We start from the raw sequence: 20,098 nt of genomic DNA, 5'->3' as shown, positions 1-20,098 counted from the left end.
CCTGTGACGAGCTTGAAGTGAAACATGAGCGTGAATGGTACTTGCCTCACCATGCAGTGCGCAGTACTCATAAGCCAGGCAAGACCCGTGTCGTGTTCGACGCTGCTGGGCGACACGGGGGCACCTCTCTAAATGAGCAGCTGTTCACTGGACCCGATCTAACCAACAGCTTGATTGGCATTTTTATGCGCTTTCGTCAAATGCCCGTCGCGCTGGCAGCCGATATTAACGCAATGTTTCACCAGGTGAGGGTCCGTCCGTCAGATCAGCCTGCCCTGCGCTTTCTATGGCGAGGGATGGACAGACTACAACCACCAAATCACTACCAGATGCAAGTGCTCATCTTCGGGGCTGCCTCTTCGCCCTGCTCAGCGACATTCGTTCTCAGGAAATGCGCTGATGATTTCCAGACAGAGTACCCTGCTGCTGCAGCGGCAGTGTACAAACGCTTCTACGTTGATGACTACTTAGATTCACTAAAAGACGAAAATCAGGCCAGTGAGATGCAAAAGTCGCTGAGCTCACTACTGGCCAAAAGGTGGATTTACCCTATCCAAATGGGCTACTTCATCTACATTTGTAATGAAGGACATCGACTGCAGGGATCACAGCACAACGTCAGTGGACCTCAGCAAAGATGGCCAAAAGTGGGAACGCGCACTGGGGGTGTATTGGGACACCACAGTTGACATGTTCACCTTCAAAGCCACTGCCTTCACCCAGCTGGCCACAAAGAGGGACATCCTGAGTCGGGTATCATCGGTTTTTGACCCTCTGGCCATGCTGGCCCCGTGGGTTCTTCCTGAAAAGATGTCTTCTCCAGAGTATATGGAAAGCTGGCTTCAGCTGGGATGAAGAAATCAAGGATCAAAGGCTGAAGGATGCGTGGGAGAAGTGGACAGCTGATCTAGAGACGCTGAGCGACTTCAGAGTAGCGCGCTGCTACAGCCAGTGGCACAGTGCCCCAGTGAACTGCCAGCTTCACATCTTTGGAGATGCTTCCGAAGTCGCTTTCGGTGTAGTATCATACTTACGGTACACGTATGAAGATGGCCACATTAGCTGCGCTCTCGTTCTGGCTAAGAATCGCGTGGCACCCCTGCGCCAGCTCAGCGTTCCACGACTAGAGCTACAAGCGGCTGTAATGGCTGTACGCGCTGCAGTCTCCATCAAACGAGAGCATGACATCGAGATTCATTCAACTCACTTTTGGTCGGATTCGCGTACAGACTGGATAAAAAACGAAAGTCGCCGCTATCAAAACTTCGTAACGAACCGTATCGATGAAATTCAAGATGAATCAGACTGCCGCTCCTGGAGACACGTACCAGGAGTCATCAACCCCACCGACGTCTGCTCCCGAGGGTGTGGTCTGATGGAACTACTGGACAACGACAGATGGATCCACGGTCCTGAGTTTCTGAGCCATCCAGAGACACAGTGGCCAAGTGAACAACCTGCAAACCAGGAAGAGAACACGGCGCATACAGAAGAGCGCCGCGAAGTTCGACTCTGCATCTCGACGACAGGTGAAGAGCACGTCATCGATCTAGCGCGATTTTCAGACTGGCGCAGGCTGTTACGAGTTACGGCCTGGCTACGTAGGTTTCTGTTCAACAGTCGGAGAGCACAATCAGAGCGAAATGGTGGGCCGTTGACACCCGAGGAGCTCCGTGAGGCCGAAATCCACTGGTGTCGGAATGTACAAAGAGAGGCATTCCCTAGAGAAGTGAACGCGATACAGAAAGGAGAGAAAGTGGCTAGTGACAGCAAGCTTCTGTCGCTGAACTCCTTCATGGACAGCAGCGGCTTGATCCGTGTTGGGGGTCGACTGCGCCACGCGACCGCCGTATCATACGAAGCGCAGCATCAGGTGATCCTGCCCTCCAGACACGAGATAACAAGATTGATTGTGACTGACTTCCAAGCTGGGGCATCGCCCCAGCGAAGACGAGTATGCATTACGCGGGGCGATGCGGGGCGGGGCAGAATTCCTAGGGATTCTCTTTACTGTCCCCAACCGTGTTCGCTGGCAGTTTGTTTGATTGCGCTCAGTTAACTACACTCAATCTGCTGCTGACTAATGGATTGTATATAGGTGCTATTGTGTAGTGACACATGAAGGTGATGAGCTGCTACATAGATCTGAAAAATGTTACACCTTATAGCTTGTAACTCCGTGTTGGAGCTTGAATGTTGCACCTTGTGAACCGTATGTAAAAAAAAGAGCTGAATCCGTGGCAAAGTTGGCGACGAATACTTGCTGGCGAGAGCATGGTTCGGGAGATCTCTGATCACGTGAGATCAGCCTCGTTACCCAGCCTGCCGTGAGTGCCCTATGTATGATGTGCTTATATTGAATGAACGTTAAAAAAAAGATTGATTGTGACTGATCGGCATCGAACTCTCGCCCACGCCGGTGCGAATCACGTACTGAGTCAAATACGGCAGACGCACTGGATTCTGAGAGGACGAGCTGCCGTCAGAGCTTACACTTTCAAGTGTCCTGGTTGTGCACGAGCACGAGCACGAGCAACTCCACAGCCACCTCTGATGAGCGACCTACCCTCAGCACGTGTCGACTCTACCAGTCCTTTCTTTGCGGCCGTCGGACTAGACTTTTTCGGACCAATCCTGGTGAAGAAAGATGGAAGAGAGGAGAAGAGATATGGCTGCATATTTACCTGTCTCAGCATAAGAGCTGTGCATCTAGAAATGTCTCACTCTATAGACACCGACTCCCTCATCATGTGTCTGAGACGCATGATGGCAAGAAGGGGACTCCCTCGCGTTATCTACTCGGATAACGGAACTGCCATGAGAGGAGCTGAACGTGAGCTCAGAAGATGCCTCCAAAGCTGGAATCAGGCGCGGCTAGCCAGCGAGATGCTGCAGCAGAACGTGGAATGGCGTGGAATGAACGTGGAATCAATTTTATACATTGTGACCAATTTTTTTTTACCAGAGGCTATGATAGGTTGGCCACAAATGACGTCAGAATGACATCATGTTCTGTCATTTTCGACCCAAAAAAGACCTTCGCGCGAAGACCTGTCAGGGCTACAGCTTTGAAGATACTGAAAAATGATCAAAACATAAAAGGTGTAGAATTGACAGGGCTACAAAACTGCTATCTCGGATTCTTGAAATTTTTGAGTTTTGACCCCCCAAAATCAAAAAAGTATATTTTTGGATATATTAGCCAAAAAAGCATAAAAGTTTTTGAGTTTCGAAAAAAAAACGGAATATATGTGATAGTACCTACCGTATTCTATCTACATACCAAATTTCAGATCAATAGCTCGTTTTTTGGCCAAGTTATAGCGAAAAAAACTGTTCACAAATGATGACGTCAAATTTTCAAACTCAATTTTGGGCAATTCTAGACCTCGTAGAGCAAAAAAAGACCACCATTAGACTCCCCGTGACGAGCTGCATCGAATCGGTACCCATTTTATGCAAAAATATCAACTTTGAAATTTGACCTAATTTGACCTGACCTTGACCTGACCATCACCAAAACGTCACCTAGGCTGGCCCCAAAGGCTGCCTAACCCATATAATCGCACTTTCATGTAAAATGGATCATAAAACATGCATCACACGACACTTTCATATTGTGACCCCCGGTGACCTGACCTCGCTGTGACCTGACCTGGTATCAGTGACCTCAGATAGCAAAGTATGTGTTTGATGAACAATGTACCATCAATGGTTTTCAATAAATTACCAATTTACTCAATTTCACAACACATTTCTTGAAATGCCTGTGAACGGTGAAAATCCGACCTTCGACCTGACCTGTGACGTCATCGGTTTGACCTAGGTCAATGAAATTTGGTCACGAGGTAGTTCCCGGGTAGGGCTATCGAACACCGTTTGAATTTTGAAAATCGTCCAGTAAATTTCCGAGATCTTAGGGGGGGGGCCGAAACGCCCCCCCCCCCCTTACCGGTGGTAGGGTCCGCCGGTAGCCCTACGGGGCGCGGGTTAAGTGGTTGTGTATCTGGCTTCAGGCCGAAAGCCTGATGCGCAACGCATGCCTACACAAGCCCTTGCAAGGGGTTAAGAAAGATGGGTAGGTAGGTACCTACATCAACAGAAAACATAAACAACGAACCAGAATAGAAGCACCAGCAGACAGTGTAGACATCTAATGCCAAAACCTGGGTTGTGGGACAGAACAAGAACAACAGACCCTGATGCTTTTCATTATCAATGTTATGGAAAATGAAACTGAAGTTGATGGACTGTCAAACAGTGATTGTCTAGTCAAAACTCTTGCTTCTTTCTTACCTTGCATATTTTCTGGGGGTGTTATGCCAGGCTTGAAGCAGCCTTCTGAGCAAGTCTCAAACTAATTTGATATGCAAGGCATCAAAACACTAGTGAGCATCCAAGAAAGAAAAACATTCATCTATTTTGATTTTTCCAATTTGATTTTCATTTTTCTTCAATCTTCGCTCAAATCACCAAGGACGTGCGAGCCACAATTGCCTCTTTCAATCAAAAATTTTATTTGAGTTTTTAATGACGTCAATAGCAAAGAAGTGGCAAAAAATTGTGTCTCTACAAACAGCCATAGAAATTATAATTAATAAATAATGAGGCTAAACAGTTAAAAACTTGCTCTCAAACAAAGATTCAGTATCAAATTTTTACAATTTCAGAAAAAGACGTCATTTTATTAGTAAAGTCAACAGCTCGCGTAAGAAATATCGTGTTCCGGGTTTTCACCGTCATGTGAATTAACCGTAAGTACGGTTTATACTCCCTTATAATCTAATTCCATTGGCTTCGTTGATCAGCATTTTCTGTTAGCGGTCACTCACATACCAGTTAGAACATAAAGCGGCAGTTTTATATTATGTAATTGGACTTGCCGAAAATCCAGAAAAAGAGTTATTTTAGAAAATATTTTATGAAGTCTTTACCTGCCTTTACCTAGGTGTTATTTCTTTTTCTATTACCTGAAAGAATTATTGAACGCTTGTCTTCAATAGCTATAAGGTGCTCTCCTAATGACCAGGTGAGATTGATTTGAGAGGGATGTGACAATGCAACATGTTGCATTTTCTGAAACTGTCAAGCTCTTGATGATGAAGGAACAATTGGTACCTATAATTAGTATTCTGTACCGGAGCGCAAACTCCCCTACGGCTACGGCAAATGATAAAACCATTAAAGGTTTTCAAAGGCTTCACCACTTTCAATGTTGCTAGGCATTCTTTGCATGATTTTACAGGCTAGACTGCTTATCAGAATGTAAGATTAAGGATTTAAAATTTTATATTTGAGTATAGTCGACTACAAAATGATGTCCCACTTTTCACATGCAATTATTTGCCTGAAGTGGTAGGCTGTGCCGCATCACACGGGCTGAGTTCACAAACTATAGTTTTGTCCCAATGCTTACAATCGACACGGTTAATTGCGTAATAAACGGCACAACTTAGCGCTCCGGTCAACTGATAGCTTCTGAGGAGTGGAACATCATTCTGTAGTCGACTATACTTTAGATTGAGCTTGAAATCTCACAGCCGTGGCCACAGCCGTAGCCGTGTTCTTGGAGATATTTGCAGCCGCCCCGGCCAACAGCCGTGGGGCTGCAGCCAGCCGCGGCTGCAGCCGGCCGGTGCAGACCTCTACTGACCTGCGCCTCTGCCGTGTCGTGCGGCGGCGAGCCGAGCGGGCCATCGTCCCTGGTCGAATAACCGGCAGCTGACAAATCTGGGGACATAGCACACACCTAGTCAAACAAACAATTATTGACTGTAGTATACATCATACCTACACAGCCGTCAGCGAGTCAAACTTATACAGGGTGTTGCAAAGAAAGCGAGTCCCCTAACTAATATTGTCTTTATCTCCAAAACAGTATGTCCTACAACAGTCCTACGATAATGAGAGACCCCTTATTGGAAAAAACATTCAATTTCGGTTCCAATAGGCTACTAGCGTGTCTTTGAAGGAATACGTATTACACCGAGAACGACCAAAACAAAATATGTTGCGAGATCGGGTGAAATACGGCGACGGCGGTAAACGTGTATTGCTGACGGCAACGTCCGACCGATATTCGAGTGGTCAAAATAAAATAATAATTGCTTATTACTTATTTGCTGAAATAGTAATTAGTTGAATAGTTATTGGTTTAACTAGTTCACTTATTCAGTTTCCAATTTATTAAATAAAAATTCACGTGCGAAGAATGAATAAATGCACACTGGCGGTTCCAGGGGGGAAAGGTTACGGGGCCAAAGCCCCCCAAAAGCCTGTAAGGGGGGCAACATATATTTTGACCCCCCCACCCAAAAAAAAAAAACGCATCAAGAAAAATGAATGTGAAAAGGTAGCGTAGTAGATACCAACTAGAATCAGCAGCATGATTCAATAGCATAGAGAAGCTACCGTATGTTCACTATCTTAAAAAGTCTGTGCCACTAGCTAATCCGGCCGTTTTTAAAGGGAGGGGCCAAAGCCGGCCAAGAAGTCATTGGTCTCCGATGGTCAACAATGAAAAAATCCCCATTTTGATATAATCGGGCTAATTGGGATAAGGAATGAGAATGTATTGACTCATCTTGCATGCATGTCGTCATCTTTTGTGAATTGTGGTCCAGTGAATATTCTGAAGGGAAGGATTCGATTTGGAAAAGGGGGAAATCATGTTTTGGCCGCCCCCAGGGGGACGACGACCGGGACTTTGACCCGGTTGCCCCCCCCCCCTCAACCTCTGGATCCGCCAGTGGTCTGTGAGCTTGATAAAAGCGTTGTCAGGTCTTGTCTTCACCCGAAAAGGTTTTATTGAATACCTATCGATCGACGTGTGAAGTTAACAAACTTCCTCTGGAGGCCTGACCTGACCTGACCCGGCAATTTTTCATTGACAGAATGTGCGCAATGGACTTTAAGGAACACTCACCGAATTTGCGTTGAACAACTTGCTTTGTTTGGTAATGATACATCATACAAGAAACATATTTCGCCCCTTCCCGCGAATAACGGCAAGATGAAAAAAGGTAAGAGATGAGGTAAGAAATGAGGCTGGGGGATCCGTGCTATCGTAAGTTATATCGGACGTGGCTGCGATACTTCTCTCGGTATGAAACTTCTCTCGATCGGAAGAAAATCGGAGCGACCCATCGGAACTACGTTATACGTAAGCTTTTTCGCAGCGTTTAAATACCAGTTTTACTATGGTTTAAATGGCAGGCAGATCAGATGACTTCGTTGTACCATGTCGATAAGGTCGAATTCCCCAATCGTCTATATTGTAAAAGTTAGTGGTGTCAATCGGTTACCAAAATTTCGGTATACCGATACCGAACCAATACCGATTTGGTATTCGGTATTATATACCAAAAGCATTTGGTATTTTGTCGGTATTATAATAATTAACTACTACCATAAAAGATTTGAAGCATTTTTGAAAAACCTGAACTCAAATTTGATTTGCTAAATGACATTGGATGAAGAAAAAATGGCAAGCATGACACATTTCTCCCAATTGCATGATGTCCTAACAAATCGGCAAACACGTTAACTGTAATACCAAACACATCAGTCTACCATTGTTAAATGGCAACTTATCAGTGCTAGCAAATTCCAATACCAAGAGGATAATTATCTTACAAAGAAAGCTAATGTGCAAGACATAAACATGTATGAATGTTAACCCTCTAGTGCCCCCGGTATCATATCTGTAAGTCAATTTGCAGAAAATTCGCGTGCTAATCCTGAAGGCGAAAATTGTTGAAAACCCTGCTGTATCAGAAGTGGTACGTCTTGGCAACCACCTGGTGGCAAAATTTTTAAGTAATGATTTCTCAGTTTCCCACCAGGTGATTTTGAAGAGGGTCAGTTTGTCCTTTGCTGAAAAGCTATTTGAGATGCAAGTGTAAATTTTAGCATTTAAAAAACAAAAAATAGTTATTTGGAAAGAAACTTGGTATACTGTGAGACAAATGTCCAGCATTTATCACAGTATGTTGCAAAACATCGCAGCTATTTCAGGGTCAAAGATATGGACCCCTAATTTGGGGGATACTAGATATGATACAGTGGGCATAGCACTCCAATAATTTCTATGAAATTTTCGCCGCTGCAACATACGGTGTGCCAATACCATAGTTTTCTCAGGTGATAAGCATTGCAGTGGCCTGTGAGTCATTGAAAATGGCGATGGTACAAGATGCATAAATTTGTGAAGTTCGCACCTCTGGCGTCAGATAACTCTATTTCGCTCCAGACTCGATATTTCATAACGATATTGGTACGCTTATGCCGCCTCTCATCCTTGTCAATCTTCCATCTAGCTTTCTATGAGTGGCCTTACATGCCTCATACATCTCGACTTTTCTAACGCTCATAGGAATCTGGTTTTCCAACTGTTTGACGATGATAACAGTGAACTTTTTGATCTGCAGAACACTAGCAGACCATATCTTCTAAAACCACGTTAGGAATGACATGCCATCGATGACAAGCTTGTTGATTTCAAGGGACGATCATCCGTGCAAGCATTTATACTCGTGAAACCAAAAATTGAGACTTGACTATGTTTGGGAAAGGAGGATTCAGCGGTCTCTTGCACAATTTCGATATTCCAACAGGGTTTGTGGACGGGCTTATGTCTTGTGGGTCTATGTCTTAGCTGGGCATGGCCGAAGACTTGCATTAGCAGCCAGCCAGCATTTTTCATTCATACTGGAGAACGACTCACAATTTGTTTGCGATTCAAATCCCCTCTGTTCATCCCAGTAGTAAGAGATTGAATGTGGAGTGGAAAACTACACCGTCATCGTCTGAGGAAGCTAGCTAAACGGACTCGCCATGAAGACAGACGTCAAGACCGAAGGACGTGGTTCCTTTGATTTACGCATCCAAGAAGTAGGCAACCATGCACTGCTGCCAGGATCCAGCAGGTGCCTGACACCTGGCAAACATTTTTACTGCCAGGTACCTATGTCATTTGTTGTCATATATTGACATATGTGGGATTTATACTAAAACATGGACACTGACCATAAGACAAGTTAAAGTGCGGCATTGCGTACGCTCACCTCCATATGAGGTCAATGATTCATTGTGCAAGTTCCTGCCGATCGGTACACAGTTACCTGTACCTTTGTTGTCTGACACGTGCAACGGTTACTGCACTGGTCACTGGTCAGTACGCGGCTGTTGTACTGACGCCGATGACATGAGGACCGCACGACCAGTCAAAGTGCTAACTGACGATTCACAGGCTGAGAGTTTCAGTCACCAGGGATTGTCCGGCTATCGTGAAGATAAACCAACATCGTCTTTGGCATTGATTCCGGTCCGTCGGCAGGCTGTCCAGCATTTTGCATCAGAACTGCTTCACTTCGACCATTTACCGACCAACCGTAATGTCTTCATTTTTGTATCAAGTATGTATAATGCACGTTTGAGAAGCATGGCCCACATGTCTGAATTATGAAAAAATGCACAAGTGCAACGCGCTGTATCGTGGAAGTTAAAGGAATAGAAGGCACTCGTAAAAAGATGCCTATGATTAGCGTTGTTCCCTTAGTACCGACTGAAAGGGCATTTTGATACAAGTAGGATGCCAATGAAATATTAAGAAAATGTTCTGATAAGTGGCGCACAGTAAAGGATTTCTTGTTTGCATTTTACACATTTTAACTGCCGCTTTTATCTCTGATTTTTTTTCAAAACATATATCTTCTCATCTATGTCTTCATTTCCTTCTGAGTGGTCGGATACCACTAAAATAACCATGTGGAATGCCCAATGTATCATATTTGATACACAAATTATTTCCGAAATTTGGACTGCGAAAAATTTTTGACTTCAGATTTCGAACAAGGGACCTTAAATGAATCATAGGTCACGAGGTGCTAATTTTAGGCACCGTGGAACTATGTGTGGGCATTAGAGGGTTAAGCTCACTGTATGCTGGAAAACATACTTGAATAACAGTGTATATAAATACCTAAAACACTTTAATTTAAATTACTTAAATAGACTTAAATTACCTTACTCAAAATTTCCAAAACATTTATGAGCAACAAATTTGACTTTGTTTTGAGGAGTCCGTGATTGATCTTGACCCTGTCTTGCTCTACATTTCACTGCAATGCAAGTACATTATCCAAAACAAATGGTGTCCTCTATCGAAAATCCTAGTGCCAAAATACGGGGAATCCATCAGGGGGGCCACAAATAAAAAAAACAGTATGCCCTCAGGGCACAATCGACGAACTTTGAAAACCCTACTTCTAGCCGTCAAAACAGCTAAAAATGCACGTCATTCGAAAGAGGACAAAATTTTACGTACAACGGTACCAAATTTAGGGGGCTAGCGCCCCCCTGAACCGAACAAAACAGCTTCAAATGTATGGGCCCGGGAATATGCCCTCGGGGCATAAATAAACGCTTTCAACAATTTCAGGCCTATAACATCGACAAAATCCAGCAATATGCACATCATTGGAAAGAGCGTAATTTCCCAAACAAAAAACCCAAGTAACATTTTTCGATGGGGCCCACCTGGGGCCCACGGGACCCAATTGAAATTTGGGGCCCAATGGGGCGGCCCCTACGATTTTCTTCAAAATTTGCACAGACACTCTCCTGGGCCCCCAATTCAATCTGGCTGAAGAAACCTACCGGGGAATCCAAAGGAAGGGGCCCAAAGAGGGCCTCAAAGAGGCCCTTTCTAAGTATTGCCCCTAATTTCGCGACCAACCCCGGCAATATGCACATCATTGGAAAGAGCGTAATTTCCAAAACAAAAAACCCAAGTAACATTTTTCGATGGTGCCCACCTGGGGCCCACGGGACCCAATTGAAATTTGGGGCCCAATGGGGCGGCCCCTACGATTTTCTTCAAAATTTGCACAGACACTCTCCTGGGCCCCCTCTTCAATCTGGCTGAAGAAACCTACCGGGGAATCCAAAGAAAGGGGCCCAAAGAGGGCCCCAAAGAGGCCCTTTCTAAGTATTGCCCCTAATTTCGCGACCAACCCCGGCAATATGCACATCATTGGAAAGAGCGTAATTTCCAAAATAAAAAACCAAAGTAACATTTTTCAATAGGGCCCACCTGGGGCCTACGGGACCCAATTCAAATTTGGGGCCTAATGGGGCGGCCCCTCGATTTTCTTCAAAATTTGCACAGACACTCTCCTGGGCCCCCTCTTCAATCTGGCTGAAGAAACCTACCGGGGAATCCAAAGGAAGGGGCCCAAAGAGGGCCCCAAAGAGGCCCTTTCTAAGTATTGCCCCTAATTTCGCGACCAACCCCAACAATATGCACATCATTGGAAAGAGCGTAATTTCCCAAACAAAAAACCCAAGTAACATTTTTCGATGGGGCCCACCTGGGGCCCACGGGACCCAATTGAAATTTGGGGCCCAATGGGGCGGTCCTACGATTTTCTTCAAAATTTGCACAGACACTCTCCTGGGCCCCCTCTTCAATCTGGCTGAAGAAACCTACCGGGGAAACCAAAGGAAGGGGCCCAAAGAGGGTCCCAAAGAGGCCCTTTCTAAGTATTGCCCCTAATTTCGCGACCAACCCCGGCAATATGCAGATCATTGGAAAGAGCGTAATTTCCTAAACAAAAAACCCAAGTAACATTTTTCGATAGGGCCCACCTGGAGCCCACGGGACCCAATTGAAATTTGGGGCCCAATGGGGCGGCCCCTACGATTTTCTTCAAAATTTGCACAGACACTCTCCTGGGCCCCCTCTTCAATCTGGCTGAAGAAACCTACCGGGGAATCCAAAGGAAGGGGCCCAAAGAGGGCTCCAAAGAGGCCCTTTCTAAGCATTGCCCCTAATTTCGCGACCAACCCCGGCAATATGCACATCATTGGAAAGAGTGTAATTTCCCAAACAAAAAACCCAAGTAACATTTTTTGATGGGGCCCACCTGGGGCCCACGGGACCCAATTGAAATTTGGGGCCCAATGGGGCGGCCCCTACGATTTTCTTCAAAATTTGCACAGACACTCTCCTGGGCCCCCTCTTCAATCTGGCTGAAGAAACCTACCGGGGAATCCAAAGGAAGGGGCCCAAAGAGGGCCCCAAAGAGGCCCTTTCTATGTATTGTCCCTAATTTCGCGGCCAACCCCGGCAATATGCACATCATTGGAAAGAGCGTAATTTCCTAAACAAAAAACACAAGTAACATTTTTCGATGGGGCCCACCTGGGGCCCACGGGACCCAATTGAAATTTGGGGCCCAATGGGGCGGCCCCTACGATTTTCTTCAAAATTTGCACAGACACTCTCCTGGGCCCCCTCTTCAACCTGGCTGAAGAAACCTACCAGGTAATCCAAAGGAAGGGGCCCAAAGAGGGCCCCAAAGAGGCCCTTTCTAAGTATTGCCCCTAATTTCGCGACCAACCCCAACAATATGCACATCATTGGAAAGAGCGTAATTTCCCAAACAAAAAACCCAAGTAACATTTTTCGATGGGGCCCACCTGGGGCCCACGGGACCCAATTGAAATTTGGGGCCCAATGGGGCGGTCCTACGATTTTCTTCAAAATTTGCACAGACACTCTCCTGGGCCCCCTCTTCAATCTGGCTGAAGAAACCTACCGGGGAATCCAAAGGAAGGGGCTCAAAGAGGGCCTCAAAGAGGCCCTTTCTAAGTATTGCCCCTAATTTCGCGACCAACCCCGGCAATATGCACATCATTGGAAAGAGCGTAATTTCCAAAACAAAAAACCCAAGTAACATTTTTCGATGGTGCCCACCTGGGGCCCACGGGACCCAATTGAAATTTGGGGCCCAATGGGGCGGCCCCTACGATTTTCTTCAAAATTTGCACAGACACTCTCCTGGGCCCCCTCTTCAATCTGGCTGAAGAAACCTACCGGGGAATCCAAAGAAAGGGGCCCAAAGAGGGCCCCAAAGAGGCCCTTTCTAAGTATTGCCCCTAATTTCGCGACCAACCCCGGCAATATGCACATCATTGGAAAGAGCGTAATTTCCAAAATAAAAAACCAAAGTAACATTTTTCAATAGGGCCCACCTGGGGCCTACGGGACCCAATTCAAATTTGGGGCCTAATGGGGCGGCCCCTCGATTTTCTTCAAAATTTGCACAGACACTCTCCTGGGCCCCCTCTTCAATCTGGCTGAAGAAACCTACCGGGGAATCCAAAGGAAGGGGCCCAAAGAGGGCCCCAAAGAGGCCCTTTCTAAGTATTGCCCCTAATTTCGCGACCAACCCCAACAATATGCACATCATTGGAAAGAGCGTAATTTCCCAAACAAAAAACCCAAGTAACATTTTTCGATGGGGCCCACCTGGGGCCCACGGGACCCAATTGAAATTTGGGGCCCAATGGGGCGGTCCTACGATTTTCTTCAAAATTTGCACAGACACTCTCCTGGGCCCCCTCTTCAATCTGGCTGAAGAAACCTACCGGGGAAACCAAAGGAAGGGGCCCAAAGAGGGTCCCAAAGAGGCCCTTTCTAAGTATTGCCCCTAATTTCGCGACCAACCCCGGCAATATGCAGATCATTGGAAAGAGCGTAATTTCCTAAACAAAAAACCCAAGTAACATTTTTCGATAGGGCCCACCTGGAGCCCACGGGACCCAATTGAAATTTGGGGCCCAATGGGGCGGCCCCTACGATTTTCTTCAAAATTTGCACAGACACTCTCCTGGGCCCCCTCTTCAATCTGGCTGAAGAAACCTACCGGGGAATCCAAAGGAAGGGGCCCAAAGAGGGCTCCAAAGAGGCCCTTTCTAAGCATTGCCCCTAATTTCGCGACCAACCCCGGCAATATGCACATCATTGGAAAGAGTGTAATTTCCCAAACAAAAAACCCAAGTAACATTTTTTGATGGGGCCCACCTGGGGCCCACGGGACCCAATTGAAATTTGGGGCCCAATGGGGCGGCCCCTACGATTTTCTTCAAAATTTGCACAGACACTCTCCTGGGCCCCCTCTTCAATCTGGCTGAAGAAACCTACCGGGGAATCCAAAGGAAGGGGCCCAAAGAGGGCCCCAAAGAGGCCCTTTCTATGTATTGTCCCTAATTTCGCGGCCAACCCCGGCAATATGCACATCATTGGAAAGAGCGTAATTTCCTAAACAAAAAACACAAGTAACATTTTTCGATGGGGCCCACCTGGGGCCCACGGGACCCAATTGAAATTTGGGGCCCAATGGGGCGGCCCCTACGATTTTCTTCAAAATTTGCACAGACACTCTCCTGGGCCCCCTCTTCAACCTGGCTGAAGAAACCTACCAGGTAATCCAAAGGAAGGGGCCCAAAGAGGGCCCCAAAGAGGCCCTTTCTAAGTATTGCCCCTAATTTCGCGACCAACCCCGGCAATATGCACATCATTGGAAAGAGCGTAATATCCCAAACACAAAACCCAAGTATTATTTTTCGATGGGGCCCACCTGGGGCCCACGGGACCCAATTGAAATTTGGGGCCCAATGGGGCGGCCCCTGCGATTTTCTTCAAAATTTGCACAGACACTCTCCTGGGCCCCTTCTTCAATCTGGCTGAAGAAACCTACCGGGGAATCCAAAGGAAGGGGCCCAAAGAGGGCCCCAAAGAGGCCCTTTCTAAGCATTGCCCCTAGTTTCGCGACCAACCCCGGCAATATGCACATCATTGGAAAGAGCGTAATTTCCCAAACAAAAAAAAACCAAGTAACATTTTTCGATGGGGCCTACCTGGGGCCCACCGGACCCAATTGAAATTTGGGGCCCAATGGGGCGGCCCCTACGATTTTCTTCAAAATTTGCACAGACACTCTCCTGGGCCCCCTCTTCACATCATTGGGCCGATTGGTCCCTTGACCTGCCCTCCGAGGTCACTGAGACCTTGGTACCGCAGTCTGCAAGCCACTTCGTATGACATTCATGACCACAAATGTCGTTTGGGGTCTCTTGACACGATTGAATTATTGGTATCACACTGCTTCAGCATAGGCAGCATAGGTACCAAGTAAAACGTCCTTTGGGCGACAAACGAGCGAGCGAAAGGGCGAGCCTTGCACGTGTGGCATTGCGGGGGGATACTTCCAACTGACTTGTGAACTGCACCTTACTAACCGGTTTCTAGCGATGTGCCAAATGTGAGTCCAATCGGCCCAGCCGTTCTAGAGATCTGGAAGCGGCACCCTGCACGTGCGCACGTGCCAACTAGGTCCCAATTCCCAACTGACTTTTGCACGGCACCCTACTAACCGGTCCCTAACCGTGTACCAAATTTGAGCGTAATCAATCCAGCCGTTCTCGAGATCTGGAATCGATCCCTGCACGTGCGCACGTGCAGCAGCACCCCAAATGTCTGTGGCACATGGAAAGACATTGTCTAGTGGGTGCCTACTTGTATGCTAAGTTTCAGCGTATTCAGCCCAGTAGTCACCGAGATATTGCAATGCTGCAGAAGTGACACCTCTTCGTTTTGCACGTTGCACGTGCATAAGGGTTCACCCATATGTATCGAAAATAGTCAAATTCTTGGTGGAAGGAATGAAGCTACCCTACAAAAATTACCGCAAGTGAATCGGTCCAGTGGTTGTGGAAATATAATCTTCACAAAAGAGTCTAGTCGCAAATCACAAAATACCTCACGCAATTTGCAACGTGTCATCAAAACATGCTGCAATGTGGAAGTGACCAGCCGCGAACCTGGGACCTTTGAATAGGGTTGGGACCTATCTGCATGCTCTGCATGTTTTGGTAAAATAAAAAAGCTCAGAATTTTTAATGATTTAATTTAAAATCACTTTGTTAAAAAAATGCCTAGTTAGTTCAGAAATTAATTATTTGTGGCTGAAAACGACTTGCTTCTGATTGGTCGGGCTAATCATGACGTCACATGTAGGTATATAACTGTCTGTATATTTGGCGCAGTTGAGACATACATTTTCTATGTATTTTCCTATGGTAAATCGGAGTGATTGGTCGTGTTTTCAGTGTCTCTTTATTTTGCGCTGGTATTGCGTGGCTAAGAAGTTTTATCAAGAATGGCATATACTAAAATGTTCCTTTAATAATGGAGCTTCAATATCTGTGAGCTTTATTGGCAAGCGAAAACTGATTTCGCTGTTATTTTATCTGGAAATTACTCATTTTTTTAGGTCAATATTCAAAATATTTTACGGGAACAAGTTGGCACTTTTCTTGATTTTTGCACTCAAATCGCGTGCGATTCAACTGTATTGGAACTTGCAAAGAAGCTTGGTGATTAATTAACTGTGTTGTTATGGCACTGTTTGCAAAGCATGGATAATGAAACTGTGCCAAAGACTTAGCTACATAGCAATGCCTCAAGTAATACGCAGGAGGGACAGAATTCAGAGTCCGATCGAGAAGAATCGGTGCAAATGCTACGAAGACCAGGCAGCTCTGATACAAGCTAGTCGTCTCACTACTCTCACTCCATTAGACCAGCTGATTCCTGACAGCACCGACTCGGATGCAAAGATGGAGCTCATCTTCCAAGCCAGAAACCAGTTCTTTGATGGAAGATGTGATGCTGCCTCTGTCTGCTTTGTTGGCCACTTTGGACGGGGCGGAGCTCCGCTCCTTGCGTGAGCGGTTATTCGCCTGTCATCCAGAAATAGTTCCTTCGTTTGCTGGCCGTTCCCTGATTAGGTGCAATACGGGGAGCTGTAATCAGGGAAGTAACTTTCCATATGAAAGGGGTGCAGGTGCACCCCCGTCCCCCATCCACTAGAAGTGCACCCCCATAGGCTAAGCGGCGCCCCACACGCCGCCCCACACGATTAGCTCTAGAGCAGATGGCGAGGGTGATTTCTCGGCTACATTCCATCTCGGCGTCGTCATGCTTGTGGGCTTGGAAAGCGTCCAGTCGTATGTAGGGTAGTGTAGGGGTAGGGTTGAGTTCAATAAGGTCCTTACATTTGAAAGGTTTGAACAACCCGCAATCAGCACAACATACCACAAGTTAAATAAAAAACTACCCAACTCCGCCCAACTAATATTAATAAACATTACAGCCAAACTAATGGCCTAAATAAAAATATATCTCAAATCCTAACAGTTATCGCGGGTGATGGCGCCATGAGTTGCTATTATCCAAAACAGATGCAAATAAACATGTTTGTATGTCCTATGTATGTTTGTTTTAAAAACGTTGCAGCGGCGCTGGGAACTGCAGTCTTAGATCTGGGTATGTTTGGCATCTGCAACTCTTCATATACACATTAACCCTATTTCGGACGGGGAGACCTTTCAGGATTTTCTTGTACAATTGCCAAACGCCGCGAGACATTAAGCTCATATTTGGTGACTTCCTAAATGCTCATTGCGCACATCTCAGCAAAAAAAAAAAAATGCCGGGTCAGGTCAGGTCAGGTAACCAGAGCGGGTTTGTTGACCCCACCTCAGAAAAGTTTGCAAACACGTCAGAGCTTGAGTTTTTCACGAAGTTATTTCCTCTCATCAAGTCTTCAAAACAGTACCTGCAGTATGTGTCGTTTGTATATCTCAGAATTTTTGATCTGTGACCTGAGGTTAGGTCAGAGCCGTGACCTTTACATTGCAAGCCGATGGAAAAGTATTGAAATGCGACCTGCACCTCGAGTAAACGAGTCAAAACCACCCAATTCTTTAAGAATTATGACAAGTTATCTTATCTGTAATGATCCAGGTGCCATTTACTGACAGGGACACCGGAGAGGGTTATCTGAGCCGAGATCATGTGAGGTGATATCTACCATACATCAATGCTCACAATACTTACAATATTGACAATGCTTTTGCTTACAACACTTACAATACTTACGATGAGACCAGCAAGCACTCTGCCGTTACAGTTCTAACTTCTGTTTCGAAAAACGACGTTACACACATTCGCTGCCAGCATAACATGTATTGTTTGACAGTAACAAAATACAATTGACATCTGAACCCCAAACGGACCGCCATCCACTCAAATTTTATAACCCTGACCGGTCAGGGGGCGAATGGAGGTCATTTCCTGGGCATTACACTCAGCCCTTGCACAAAATATCTCACCTCACAGTAATCATTACAACAACAGCACCGACTTGATAGTGGATTTCAAAGTACTTGCATCAGCTCTTCCTGCTATAGCAGACGATCATCTCCTCAGGGTAATGTTGTTCGGGACATGAACGAAGATCGTTTTCGGAGTTTCATAAGTGCTACTGCAACAGCCTGGCACAAAACAGGACTTGTACGCTCTTCTCTGCACTTTGCCCTTCAGTATATCACAAAAGAATTGTTTAGAATCCATCTTACGCTTCTTTCACAGTCTCCCTTGCCACCGTAGGGCGTAGATAGATTGCTGTTGCTGGTAAGTTAAGGCACGTTAGATAGAAATTACCTCGGTTCTCAACGCCTTAAGTTATTTTCATAAAAAAGAACAAATAAATGATCAATAAGATGACAGGAATGTAAACATTTTAATCGTAAAGTAGTCCAAATATTGAAATGAGCTTTTGCTTTTCAGCATCCTCCGATTCATCATCTTTATCATTTGAAAATTCGAGGTACATAAAATGTTTATCACGCGCTCATGTTAAGTGGGAATATAGTACACGGCAGACACATCAATTTTTGACACTGAACATTTCATCCGTAAATGTTTTAGCATAATTTAAAGTTAAAAACAGCGCGAATGGCAGAGTGAAGCAAACAACATCTTTCACCCATTGACATAACATGTAATCTGTGGTGCGCCAGATGCGCCATTATTTGTCAACCGCAGAAGGTGACATGTGACGTAACAGCATCAAGAGCATCTTTTTTCAAGAACTTTTCAAAACAAGTTTCCTATCTTTCTTCCCCCATTTCTCTCAGCTTATTGATTTTATGAGGCAATGGTATGCACCGTAAATTCTGTGAAAATAGTTTGATCATTTTCATGCATTCTTAAAAAATCGAGTTCCCAACCCCATTGCGAAGCGAGTTTGCTAACCATTATGCCAAGAAAAGAAGAGGGCGCCATTTGTTTATGCCGTTGCCATGGAGACGACGCCGTACGGCGCCGATGCGGCCTGGATGCGGCAAGCTTGCGGCAGCCGCATCTCGCCGCATCTCGGTGCATCCTGCCGCATTGAGCCGTATCGTGACGTGCCGCACCGCATCGCGACGTGCCGCATCATGCCGCACCGCAACCGTACCGCATGAAAAATGCACTCGTGTGGGGCGGCCCTAAGTAGCCGCCGCCATCAAGGCTGCCATTGTGGAAGAGATGACACGTGACACGTGTCAATGATTCCGTAAAATATGGACATTTTACTTAGCTTTCATCGCGATATCATTACATTGGTGTCTGATATCTATCAGTGTGCCTCGTAAGTAATTATTTATCAAGATTTGTTGTGTTAAACATTTGTTTATGAAGAAAAATTGGCTGCGTCAGTATCGTCACCATCGCTACTTGGGTTGAACTGAGCCGTGTTCGGGCAGCGCATCTTTTTTTTTTTTTTTGCTCCGCCAGCCTAAAGCCAGTCTGGAGCCGGGGGTCATAACATCTGGCAATTTTGGCCAGGAACAAAGTTTTACGTTAAGCCGGTTTACGTGAACCCGGAAGCAATAGCAACGTGGGAGCCTATCCTTAGCGTGTATGAGCAAATCTAATGGGGAACTTACTTTTGCCGAAGTGCCGAAAAAGCCGGAACAAAAACACAGATGAAGAAACGGTAACATTTATTTACATCACATATTCATACACTTGTTTAAGGTGTCAGTGTACTGGTGTGGGGTGTATTGTCAGGGAAAAAGTCCTAAATAACAAAAAACCTGACGCCTATTGCAAAGGGGAAAACCCCCCCTGAAGCCAAAGAGCGCAGGGAAAAAACCCCTACAGTTGTTTAATCTAATGTGTAGGAGGTAGAAGGGAAGGGATAATGACGGCCCCGTGCTGGGGAGGGGCGCCCGGCGACCACAGGCGTAAACACCTTGGCCGCCAGGGTTAGCATTTACACATATTCAAAAGGCACCGTTGGACAAACTGTAGGAGCGCATAGCTGCAATATCAGGCTATGGAAATTTCCTCATGTTTAGGGCACAAATTATGGAGGGGCAAGAATATACGTTTGTCCCTCCTCCAGAAGTTTCTTAG

General features: G+C 45.8%; 1 protein-coding gene across 3 annotated transcripts in view; it reads right to left on the bottom strand.

Moving 5' to 3' along the window:
* LOC122383748 (dedicator of cytokinesis protein 7-like) overlaps positions 1-20,098 on the bottom strand; it is a 649,924-nt gene that overhangs the window by 258,573 nt on the left and 371,253 nt on the right. For all 3 annotated transcript variants that reach the window (XR_006256886.1, XR_006256885.1, XM_043370493.1), the window contains exon 24: positions 5,654-5,730. Coding sequence is in view for 1 of the 3 variants with exons in the window: in XM_043370493.1 (XP_043226428.1) it covers positions 5,654-5,730 (77 nt within the window). In the remaining 2 variants the exon portion in view is untranslated. The remainder of the gene's footprint in view (positions 1-5,653; positions 5,731-20,098) is intronic.

This window comes from Amphibalanus amphitrite, unplaced genomic scaffold, assembly GCF_019059575.1.
Source record: "Amphibalanus amphitrite isolate SeventyFive unplaced genomic scaffold, NRLGWU_Aamphi_draft 000013F_arrow, whole genome shotgun sequence".
Lineage (NCBI taxonomy): Eukaryota > Metazoa > Arthropoda > Thecostraca > Balanomorpha > Balanidae > Amphibalanus > Amphibalanus amphitrite.
This window is presented reverse-complemented; position numbering and strand designations above follow the sequence as displayed.